General features: G+C 45.7%; 1 protein-coding gene across 1 annotated transcript in view; it reads right to left on the minus strand.

The window, feature by feature from the left end:
* The window catches only part of FARSB (phenylalanyl-tRNA synthetase subunit beta), a 53,036-nt gene extending 45,957 nt beyond the window's left edge, over window positions 1–7,079 (minus strand). Inside the window, exons 1-6 of the mRNA XM_054039429.1 lie at window positions 6,974–7,079; window positions 3,945–4,000; window positions 2,888–3,042; window positions 1,975–2,047; window positions 858–973; window positions 175–325 (exon numbers count right to left, since the gene is read on the minus strand). Of these exons, the coding sequence (XP_053895404.1) occupies window positions 175–325; window positions 858–973; window positions 1,975–2,047; window positions 2,888–3,042; window positions 3,945–4,000; window positions 6,974–7,064 (642 nt within the window). The 5' untranslated portion in view covers window positions 7,065–7,079. The remainder of the gene's footprint in view (window positions 1–174; window positions 326–857; window positions 974–1,974; window positions 2,048–2,887; window positions 3,043–3,944; window positions 4,001–6,973) is intronic.
* Between the last annotated feature and the right edge of the window lie 5,539 nt (window positions 7,080–12,618).

Here is a 12,618-nt window from a genome sequence, read left to right on the forward strand (position 1 = left end):
TCTGCATAAAATGAACTTGTGGCCTAGTTTCAGTTCCTAGTGGAGAGGTGGCCACAACATAAAATTACCACCACTATTGGCAATATCTGCAGAGGTGCCAATCCCAAGTCTTGCAATCCCTCTAGAAATTGAGATTTCAGCACTGCATGTGAAGAGTTTGGAAAGGACACCTACCCTATATAGATCCATAATTTCAGAACCAGTATACTCCTTGGACTGATTCAGGGGCTTGAATCTAATTTCTGAAGGAGGTCTAGCTGTATAAGTAAATGGACCAGAGATTGTGTCCAGGTCATGGGTACCAATCGCTACTAACGCTCTTTTCCTACAAAGGAAACAAGGCAAAACAACAATGACTTTTCTATACGTATTTGGAGTTCATTTGAGGTCATGTCCTCTGAGGAATTACAGTCTCAAACATGCACATAGCTAATTGTTGAAGCAGAATAGCAATTTTTACAAATGTGGAAGCACATAGAGGTAGTAGCATTCTGACTCCAGTATGCATGGTACATTGGCTTTGTAACAACACACACAACAGTCAAATGTAAGTCTAATGGGACTGTGGCAGAGAATTTACTCAAGAGGCTTCTTCCACTACTTATCTAGCAGACGTCACTCTCTTATGGCGAAATGCATTGAGAATTGCCAGTATCAAGCAAGACAAATGAAGAATGTCAAAGAACACTGCTGAAAAATATTTATCTAAACATGAGTGTAAACATAACATCTCTTTGGAAAAGTGAACAGCAGTCCACATCAAGAATAAAATTAAATATTTCACAATAAAAAAATATTAAGCCAACCTAAATGGTGATGTACCATATGCTTTATTCTCACTGGATTTAAAAACTAACCTGCAGATGTTCTGATGTAGTTTTTCTTGTAGGTCAATGAAACTATCATAGCGATCCTTGGAAAAAGTTATGTTACGAAGGACTGCAGCTACAGCATGAGGACGAACTTGGGCAGTCTACAATTTATAAGAGCGGTACAGTTACAAATGATAAAAATTTCATATATGCAGAATTTATAAAATTAAATTCTCACATTGAAACAATGTGCATCTTGAACTTTTTGAAGTGCTTAACACTTGCTTATAAAGATGTATACTACAATGGAAAATGCACAAAGAGTACCCATATCCTCAAAGGAAATAGTTTACTTTTAGTTTGGTAAAGGAAAGAGGATTTTCTCTACAGAGACTACAGCTTCAGAAAACCATCAGAGATGCACAGGTATGAATTTTCCTGAAATAACATGGTTATCCTTTACGAAGTTTGTTATCCTTTATGAAGTAATTTGTATAGTATTCCCATATCAGCTACAATGTAGACCACTATTTACAATGTACATCACTGAATGGAGAAAACATTTAAACTTCTATTGCATAGGAAATAAGTTGTAGCCTTAGTCTGACTAAAATTTAAAACAAACTCAGTTATTACAACAAAAAGTCCCGTGGCACCTTATAGATTAACACAGGGGTCAACAACCTCTGGCACGCGGCTCGCCAGAGTAAGCACCCTGGCGGGCTGGGCCAGTTTGTTTACCTGCCGCATTGGCAGGTTTGGCCGATCGCGGCTCCCACTGGCCGCAGTTCGCCACTCCAGGCCAATGGGGGCTACGGGAAGCGGCACGGGCCGAGGGATGTGTTGGCCGTGGCTTCCCACAGCCCCCATTGGCCTGGAGCGGCGAACCGCGGCCAGTGGGAGCTGCGATAGGCCGAACCTGCCGACGTGGCAGGTAAACAAACTGGCCCAGCCCGCCATGCGTCTGATGAAGAGGGTAGTCACCCACGAAAGCTTATGCTCCAGTTTTTTTTTGTTAGTCTATAAGGTGCCACAGGACTCTTTGTTGCTTTTTACAGATCCAGACTAACACGGCTCCCCTCGGATACTCAGTTATTACAGAGTATGTTTGATGGTGATGAAGCTTTCAAGATACAGACAAAGATTCAGCAAATAATTTCACCTCTTCAGTAATAATCAGCCTTTGAACGTCACTATTCGCTGGCATAATCCTTTTGTATCTAGGGGCCTTTATCCTAAAACAAAAATGGAAATAAAAAGTTTACAACTGAGGGTGAAACATTCTTCCAAAAAGAGCACAAGGAGGAAACATTAGAAAAGTGTCAATGCGCTTTATGGTGAAAATGTTATCAATTTTATTAGCATTTAAAATTCTGTAAAAACTTTTAACATATATGTAAAGTTTCCTACTAACTTAAGTATAGTTTACTATGAAATATATATGCTCAAAAAGACAATTCCACTGCAGTCAAAGATTCCTAAAAAAACCTCAGACTTAAAGAAAACAAGAACACACCTGTAGAAAACTGGTTCTGTCACAGGGAATTTGATCCTGAGCACCCTCAACTTCCACTATCTTCAAGCAGAAGTGAGGGCACTTAGCACCTTGCTGGATCAATCCCAGGTTGTCTAACCAGATCAATCATTAATGTTAATGGTAATTACTTACACAGAAAATTTCAGAGAAATCAAGAATTGAGAAAAGAGAAAATTTTGATAACATTATATATTATTTCAATAACAATATCAACAATAAATAAATAAATAATAATAACAATCTTAGAGACCTCCTTTAGGAAATTAGGAGAAGGAATCATCACGGTCATTCTCAGACTATGCATATCACACACAGTTGCCTTCTACTCTGTGAAAGAGTACTGCTGTGAGCCTCCCCGGACAAAATTTGCTGGAGCGTAGAAAACATTTTGGCAATTACAGTGAAGTTATAGATCAGAGATCCCTCACAGGCCAACCAAATAGCACTTTGCTTATAAACATTAAGCAGATGATTAATAAATGTATGAGTTTAGCCTAATCAAATACTGAAGTATAAAAATCTCACAGTGCTAGAGTACCTTTCTTTAAAGACCTGAAGCCCTCGGACCAATCCTTCCAGACAAAGAAGATCATATCGGTTAGCAGGAACATCGATTTTATAGAGAATGATATCTGATGCACCCTCTGCCTTTCCATCACCTTGTTCTTTGCTTATTATGTCCTTCTCAGATGTCTACAATTAAACAAAAACTGAGTCACTAATAATGGAGTAGATGAGCATTGAAGGTGCTTAGAAAATAGCATAATTTTAAATGTAAAAAAATAAATAGTATTAATTAACAAATGTGGTTTAAAGGGTATAATGTGGGTTTATATGTGAAATGGGTGCTTAAAGCATCAGAAACTGTACAAACTGAACTACCTAATTGTACTATCTCTCAGATTCAGAAGTCTTAATACAATAACCCAAAGGAATATTTATTATTGGAAACAAAGACTAGCCCAGGCACAAGTGGCTAGGCTAGTAGATCCCAGTACAGAATTAGGCCTTATTATTTCTTCCATTTTGGCTGTAAATCAGTATCCCATCAGTAATGTCTGAAGTCTATTCTGAAATAGAGCATACAAGAAAAGAACCTTTGAATACATATAAATGATCTGATTAAAAGATTAACAATCACTTCAGACTAAACCAGAAATTAAAAAAAATACCAACACAATATCAGATTCAGTTTGACTCTGCAAAGATGTGGGTGCCAGTACTAGAAAATTCTGATGCAGGATCAAGACCTCAACCACTACTTTTCAGTCACTATATAAAATGCCCAAAACACTAAGTTTTTGTGGAAGTTGTACAACCTTGCATAAAAAAATAAAGCCAAAGTAGAGTTTGTAAAGTATTTGCAACACAGAGTTACCAACATTAGAAGTTCTTGGTCACTACAGCAGAACAGTAGTGTCTTCTACACTACTTATGATGTTCAGAGAGAAGGCTCTTTTACTGGTGGAGGGCAGCTAAATTGCCGAAGACACAGCAGACTGGTCCCCTCTATCAAAACAGGACTGCACTCAATCCCCCACAGCCAAAGGGCTAAAGACAAATGTAAATGTGATAAATGACAACATATTACTTACAATTTCATCAAGCTCCAGACCAAACTCAAAGCAAAGTTCATCAACTTCTTCATCAGCTAGGAAGAAAGAAAAACATTCTGGTTTCCAATAAACAGACCTCAGCTTCTGAAGACAACTCAGAAAAAAAGTCCTGAATAGAATACTAAATGCTATTTGCAAGGGGGACTAGGGGAGAGATAATTGTGAATTTTATCTTTACTTTTATTTTAGTAACAATTTCTGCTATACGTACTGTATTTATTGATTTGTGAAATTCATAGCAAAAGATTTAGAACACAATATATCAGTGTTAGTATTGAGTACAATTGGTTGTACCATTAGCTTTTTTTCAGGTTAGTCTCCACACCATATAACTGTCATAAACATACAGCTAAGGGTAGCATATAATCCCTCTTTACCCTGTAAAGGGTTCATTTCTCTTTTACCTGTAAAGGGTTAAGAAGCTCAGATAACCTGGAGGGCCCCTTTTTCATTGTTCTTAAAATCCAAGGGTTTGGGTCTGTGTTCACCTGTACCAATCGGTGAGGATATTATTCTCAAGCCTCCCCAGGAAAGTGTGGAGGCTTGGGGAGATATTTGGGGAAGGTAGGGCTCAAAGTGGCTCTCCCTGAATGTTTGTTTAAATCACTTGGTGGTGGCAGCAATACTAAGGCGAGAAAAAAAATTGTGCCTTGGGAAAGTTTTTAACCTAAGCTGGTAAAAATAAGCTTAGGGGGTCTTTCATGCGGGTCCCCACATCTGTACCCCAGAGTTCAAAGTGGGGAAGGAACCTTAACAATAACAGAACAGGAACACATCACATCAGCAAAAGAACAGACAAGCCCATGAGAAGCAGTGCACTAGCATCAACAATTACCTTCTCATTCAATCAGCTGGATATAAATTAGGATGCATAACTCACCTTATGATTTATGGAGAGGTCTAGTCTGCCAGAGAAATTGGGGAAAAGGAAGGGCTGTGGGAAAAGGTAATTTGGCTAAGCTGTTTTATCTGCCAGGTTTACCTATCTTCCCTAATTTTTTAAACATGTATTTCAGAGTCCATCAACTATTACAATGAAAAAAAGAATCCAGAACTCAGGGTTCAGAAGCCAAGCAATTTAAAAACTGCTTTCCCCAATATGCTGTTTTAAAATTAGATTGTAATTTTTAAGTGTATACCTATATTTTATCAGTAAGTAGGCCTCAAATAGCATGTATGTGCACACAGAACCCGAAAAATCCACCAAGCCACAGCAAGCAAGAAGTTTTCCCAATCAAATGCTATGAACGTCTGAAGAATCCAAGCTTTGATTAAAAGCGTTTTTAGCCCTTATGGCTGTGCAAACACACTTCCACATGGGCATTAAGTGTAAGTTATTGCAGTGATGTCTAAGCCTATCTACCGCCCAGGGCCGGCTCTGGCTTTTTTGCCGCCCTAGGCAAAAAAGCCACCCACCGCCCACCCCAGCACGGCAGGGGAGGGCGCCGAGCCGGGCCGCGGGCCCGCAATCCCCGACCGGCCGGAGCGCCGGGGGGAGGGCAGCAAGCCCGGCCGGGGCTCTCCGCTCTCCCCGGCGGCCAGAGTGCCGGGGGGAGGGCGGAGAGCCCACGGCGGCCAGAGCGCCAGGGGGAGGGCGGAGAGCCCGCCGCGGCAATCTGCTCTCCCCGACCAGCCGGAGCGCCGCGGGGAGGACGGCGAGCCCACCGCGGCTCTCTGCTCTCCCCAACCGGCCGAAGCGCCGCGGGGAGGGTGGCGAGCCCAGTCGCGGCCCCGCTCTTGGGCCGGAGCGCCGCGTCGCCCCCTCCAGGCGCTGCCCCAAGCACATGCTTGGTGGACTGGTGCCTGGAGCCGGCCCTGATACCGCCAACTCCACATGGCTAGGGTTACCATACATCCTCTTTTTTCCGGACATGTCCAGCTTTTCAGCAGTCAAACCCCCGTCCGGAGGGAATTGCCAAAAAGCCGAACATGTCCGGGAAAATGGCGGCTCTGCTCCTCCCTGACTCTTCGGCTCTGTTTAAGAGCCGGGCTGCCCAAGCGCTACCGACTTCGGGCAGCCCCCGTGCCTCCGGACCCTGCGCCCCCAGCCGGGCACTTCCCCCCCCGGGCTCCGGCGGCGCAGGATCCAGAGGCACGGGGGCTGCCCGAAGCCGGTACCGCTCGGGCAGCCCAGCTCTTAAACAGAGCCAAAGAGTCGGGGAGGAGCAGAGCCGCCGCGGCTGGAGGCTCTGCTCCTCTTCGGCTCTGTTTAAGAGCTGGGCTGCCCGAGCGCTACCGGCTTCGGGCAGCCCCCGTGCCTCCGGACCCTGCGCCGCCGGAGCCCGGGGGGGGAAGTGCCTGGCTGGGGGCGCAGGGTCCGGAGGCATAGGGGCTGCCCAAAGCCCGAGCGCTACCGGCTTCACGGTTTGCCGGGCAGCCTCCAGACCCTGCGCCCCCGACTGGGCGCTTCTCCTCCCGGGCTCCAGCTGCGCTGGGGAAGCGCCGGCTGGGGGCGCAGGGTCTGGGGGCTGCCCAGCAAACCGTGAAGCTGGTAGCACTGGGGCAGCCCTTTCCCCCTGGCTGGGAGTGGGAGGGAGGAGGGGGCGGAGTTAGGGCGGGGAAGGGGGGAGTTGGGGCGGGGCTAGGGGTGTGAAGGGGCGGGGCCAGGGCCCGTGGAGGGTCCTCTTTTTTTATTTATGAGATATGGTAACCCTACACATGGCACATACTGCTCCTTACAGACTTCCCCAGTGAAATCGACCCAGAGTCTTGTCAGTTTCACTGCTGGCCACTATTACAGTCAGAAACAACAAAGAGTCTGGTGGCACCAGTCAGGACACTCAGATCGGATCGGCAGCATCTTGCTGCTAACTGCGAAAGGGCCGAGCAAGGGCAGAGACAGACCCCGGAGCTATCGCTCGGTGGGGGGGCAACTAAGTCCCCAGGTGGCAGTGACCTGAAAGCTGGTGACAGGCCAGAGCAGCAGAGATTCCCCATCGCTCGCCAGGCCCCACCCGCTCCTGCCCAGCCCCCGCTCCAGCTCCAGCACGGCGGCCGCCCGCACTCACTATAGCGCCTGCCCAGCGCCTGGAAGAGCAGCTCCCGCTTCACACTGACCGTCGGCATGTCAGAAGCCTGAGCTACAGTCACACTGCGCATGCGCCTCCCGCACACGCCCGCTGGAAGGACCCCGACTCCGCCAAACTAACCAGGCCCTGGGGTTGGCCTAAAGCATCGCCTGATCTTCCGAGTCTCCTTCTGCTCCTGTACCAGCGCTGCTGCCCTCCCCGTCTCACGCTGCCCTGGTGGCCGGATCGCACACGCTCTCCCCGTGCGGAACCCGCGGCGTGCGAGCGGAACGAAAGGAAGGATGTGACTGGTGTGAGATCAGGCAGAGCCACGACACCTATGGACGCAGGACGATACGTCAGCCGCGCCGGTTCGGCCAAGCCGGCTCCGGCTGGTGAACGGACAGCGCGTAGGGCCCTGGGGTAGCAGCTGCCACCCGCCCGTGCAGGGCTAGGCCCTCTCCTCGGCGATCCCGCGCGCCTTACTCAGCGGCTGCGGGCCCGGGAGGGGTGGCTCCCTCCCACCCACGCTCCGGCTCGGGGCCGCTGGGGGGCGTGGCTTGGGTAGATCGAAACGTGACGCTTCCACCCCAAATGGTGGCGTGCGGGACGTTCCCCCGGGCTGGTCAGCGCCCTGGTGCGAGAAGGGGCGCGTTATAGGGGCTGGGGCACCGTAGCAGACAAAGCACTGCAGCCCCCCTGGGAATGGCATCGGGCCGCCCTTCCCAGCCCTGATTGTGCCACTTGTGGGCCCGGTCTTGCAGTCCTTGCACCCGCTAAAGCGCCCTGTGACTGTGCTGGGCGCCGCGCTAGTGACTTGTGGGGGAGGAGACTAAAGGCTTGTACCGGGTTGTTAAAGTGATGCTCACCCCAGTCAGAGTCAAAAGGCTGAGTTTCCAGGCATGTGAGCGGTACCTTGAACAAATATAATCCCAAAATCAGTGTGAAATTTATCTATGTAAACCACTAACCCCTGCTTCTCAGCAGACCACTTATAATGAGGGGCCTCTCCCACCCCCGTAATGAATGTTACAGCTATTGTGCTAGCCTGCAACCCTGGGATTTTCTAAGTAATGATAAAGGGGGATTGTTGAGGTAACAGCAAAGTGCAGTTTGCAACATCTTTAGCTGGACATTTCAAGTGAGAAACAGTGGAAAACAGAAGATGCACGTGAGGAAGGTTGTTTGCTTGGAGCTCTGCAGGTTTTGTGTCAGGTTAGCATTGGGAGAGCTAAGGCTGCTTCTCCATTACCCCTGCACATTCTGTAGCAAATTGAACATAAAATGTTACGTAAGTGATTAGATAGTGTTAATGCCCGTTTTGCACTCTGCACTGGTGTAAATGAGCGCACAAAGAGCAGGGCAACAGAAAATCAGGCCCCAGGAACCGAGAGACTTCTTTCTGGAAGGAGTGGAGTTGAGACCCAGCTCTCTCCTCTCACACTAGTATAAGTTGATAACTCCAGTGAAATCAATGGGCCTGATGCTCTTCTAAGTTAAACTGGTGTAAATCAAGAGTAATTGTATTGGAGTCAACACCTCGCTGATGTGTTACAGGAGTAAATAAGAGCATGAGACCCCTGGTGTTCATGAGTCCTGCAGAGAACCCTTACGCGGGAATATTCTCCGGGATATTGGTATTTTAATTGCCAGTCTATGAGTCTTTCCATTGATCTGAATGGCCATTGAAATGAGCATAATACATCTAAGAAAGAAGGTTAGTGAGACGTGTGAGGACTAGTTACTACAGGTTAGACTAGGACTCAACTCAGGTAATAAAAGTTGTCATTATTACAATTATGGAAGAAGTGAGACTAGTCTATCAGATAGTCAGTACTCAGGCAAAAGTTGCATTTTCATATATTTAATATTAGTGGTTTTTTTGTGCATACTGCGCCTTTATGACACTCTGTACCTTGAGGGAGTGCCCGGTAACCCCAATATTAATCATTTATATATAATTGAGATATTTCATATAAAGCATGCCATGTGAGGTATCAGGGGAAAGGTTAGGATCTGCTGAAAGCCATTGTTCTATCTAGATCTGTATATTATTGGTGCATATGACATTATGAGATTGTGGATAGCTCAGTGGTTTTAGCATTGGCCTGCTAAACCTAGGGTTGTGAGTTCAGTTCTTGAGGGGGCCACTTAGGGATCTGGGGCAAAATCAGTACTTGGTCCTGCTTGTGAAGGCAGGAGGCTGGACTCAATGATCTTTCGGGGTCCCTTCTAGCTCTATGAGATAGATAGGTTGTCACTAAAATACGTTGTGGGGAATTGCCCAGTTATTAGATTCCCCAGAGATTACAACAAGGGAGCTAATCAGTGCTCGTGCAGGTGTTGAACAACCATCAACAGCCATTGTCCAGCAAAGGAGATACAATTCAATGACCTTGCCAGGGGAATTGCTCTATTTTGTCTGGTGACTCAGCAACGCCCACCAGACATACCTGGACTTATGTTCTCCAAACATATGGAACAAGGGTATAAAATGGAACACAGTGGTCCATGCTTGGCCTTTTCTCCTCCCCCCCACGTATGCTGCAAGCAACAAGATTGCTCAGAAGAGTGAGGATGCCAACAGAGGAGACTGGCCCAGGTTTCAAGGATGAAACCTGTGTATTATGAAATGTAACATCCAGTGGAGTGAGCAAACTGCTTGATCTAAATACTGCCTAGTGTCTTACAGGTTTAGGATTTAGACTGTGCGCTTATTTTCTTTTGTAACTAATTCTGACTTTTTACCTGCTACTTATAATCTCTTAAAATCTATTGTAATCAATAAACTTGTTTAACTATTTATCTTTACCAGTGAGTTTGCCTGAAGTGTTTGTGGCCTGAGCAGATTTACCAAAGGCTGGTGCATGTCCATTTTCCATTGATGAAGTGGCAAACTAATTAATAAATGTGCATTGCTCAAGATGGTCTATTCCTAGGGTACAAGGCTGGGAGCTGGGAGGAACGTGGCTGGCACCTTGCTCTGTGTGATTCATGAGTGGTTCTGGGAGCATTCATGCAATCTAGCTGGGCATGGGGCGTCTCATGCGGTTGTACTGAGTTGTAACAGCACCTCCAGGGGTTTGCTGTTTGCCACCAATAAGGCATTGTGAGAGACTACCCAGAATAATGAGTAAAGGGGATACAGCGGTCCCACAGTCCCAGGTTGCACTCTGAGGATCCCATCACCCTTGTTTTATTACCTGTTGTTCCTGGTTTGTTGCTTTGTTTTTACTTCTCTCCCACTTTTCCTTAAACTTCATTTTAGTGCATATATCAATTAATTAGCCTACTGTTTCATCCTATATTTATGTTCTGCTACATTTAGTGTGTATAAGAATATACAAAAATTGAATAAGAAGCCTAACATGTAACCACCCTTTTAAACACTCTTCAATTAAATCAGATAAGTGACTAAAGCATTTCCATTCTGTCACACTCAACTATTAGAAAAACTGTCTTCAGAATTGCCTTGTTATGAATGGATTATGCTATCATGGAGATATCTGTGACGCTCCTTATAATTGTTTTCTGAGAGGTGTTTTTTATTTTCATATTTCAAGGTGTTTCACCCACGTTTGTGTTTGTTCTTTTCTTTATTCTCCCACATCCTCGGATGCATAGGGTGTCCACCAGTTTCCACCATTTATTTTGGTCTTATGCTGGTCTTTTCAGGCTTCTGAGTGTCATGTTGATGGATTTGGCTTCCTTCTCTATTGTTCTACATAATGTTTTTCTAGATTGCCCTCTTTGTCCTCTTTCCAGGTGGTGCCCATATCATAGGTGCCGACTCTGTGGGTGCTCTAGGGCTGGAGCACCCACAGAAAAAAATTAATGTGTTCTTAGCACCCACTGGCATCCAGCTTCCCCACTCTCCTCCAGCGCCTCCCATCCACCAGTGGTTCCACCAATCAACTCCGCCCCCTCCCTCCAGCACCTCCGACCCGCCACAATCAGTAGTTCCGCAGTGTGCAGGAGGTGCTGGGGGGGAGAGGGAGGAGCGGGAATGGGGTGCACTTGGGAGGGGGTGGAATGGGGTGGGAAGAGGTGGGGTGGGGGCTTAGGCTTGGGAGAAGGGGTCAGGTGGGGGCAGGGCCTGGGGCAGAGCAGGGAGTTGAACACTCCCGGGGCCTGGAGAAGCCGGTGTCTGTGACCCACATTATAACTTGCTGTGGAAGTTATGTTGGGGCATCCTTAAAGCATGTCCTAAATATGTCCGTTGTCGTCTGACCATATTTGATGCTGTAGATTGATTTGCTCTACTTAGAATTTCTGATGTTGCAAGAAACTCTTTCCAGTGGACTTTGAAGATCTTCCGCAGGCATTTATTTTGGAATTAATTGATCTTATCAATTTTTGTTGTAGATTTCCATGACCTTGCTCCATAGAGGAGGACAGACATCATACAGGTGTTAAAAATGTATATTTGTGTCAATGTCAATCATGCTGCTTTTCCAAATCTTTTCATTTTGCTGCTTTTGATATTTGTTGTTTCATATCTAACATGGTCTCACCATCATTGCACATACCACTCCTTATATGGGTAAAATGAGTTCTAGTATTCCTTCATCTACTCTAATATTATAAGAATTTCTTCATCTACTCTAATGGTTAATAATACCGAATATAGCGGTAGGGATATATTACTGACCAGGATGGTGATAGTGACTGTGAAATGCTCAGGGAGATTAGAGAGACTATTAAAATAAAAAACTCAATAATAATAATAATGGGGGATTACTGGGTACATGTCACCTCAGGACTGGATGCAGAGATAAAGTTTCTTGACACCTTAAATGACTGCTTCTTGGAGCAGCTGGTCCTGGAACCCACCAGAGGAGAGGTAATTCTTGATTTAGTCCTAAGTGGAGCACAGGATCTGGTCCAAAAGGTGAATATAGCTGGACCGCTTGGTAATAGTGACCATAATATAATTAAATTTAATATCCCTGTGGCAGGAAAAACACCGCAGCAGCCCAACACTGTAGCTTTTCATTTCAGAAAGGGGAACTACACAAAAACGAGGAGGTTAGTTAAACAGAAATTAAAGGGTACAGTGCCAAAAGTGAAATCTCTACAAGCTGCGTGGAAACTTTTTAAAGACACCATAACAGAGATTCAACTTAAATGTATACCCCAAATTAAAAAACATAGAACCAAAAAAAGAGCCACCATGGCTAAACAACAAAGTAAAAGAAACAGTGAGAGGCAAAAAGGCATTCTTTAAAAAGTGGAAATTAAATCCTAGTGAGGAAAATAGAAAGGAGCATAAACACTGGCAAATGAAGTGTAAAGATACAATTAGGAAAGCCAAAAATGAATTTGAGGAACAGTTAGCCAAAGACTCAAAAAGTAATAGCAATTTTTTTTTTTAAGTACATCAGAAGCAGGAAGCTGCTAAACAACCAGTGGGGCAACTGGAGGACTGAGGTGCTAAAAGAGCACTCAAGGACGATAAGGCCATTGCGGAGAAACTAAATGAATTCTTTGCATTGGTCTTCATGGCTGAGAATGTGAGGGAGAATCCCAAACCTGAGCCATTCTTTTTAGGTGACAGATCTGAGGAACTGTCCCAGATTGAGGCATCGTTAGAGGAGGTTTTGGAACAAATTAAACAGCAATAAGTCACCAGGACCAGATGGTAT

Source organism: Malaclemys terrapin, chromosome 9, assembly GCF_027887155.1.
Source record: "Malaclemys terrapin pileata isolate rMalTer1 chromosome 9, rMalTer1.hap1, whole genome shotgun sequence".
NCBI lineage: Eukaryota > Metazoa > Chordata > Testudines > Emydidae > Malaclemys > Malaclemys terrapin.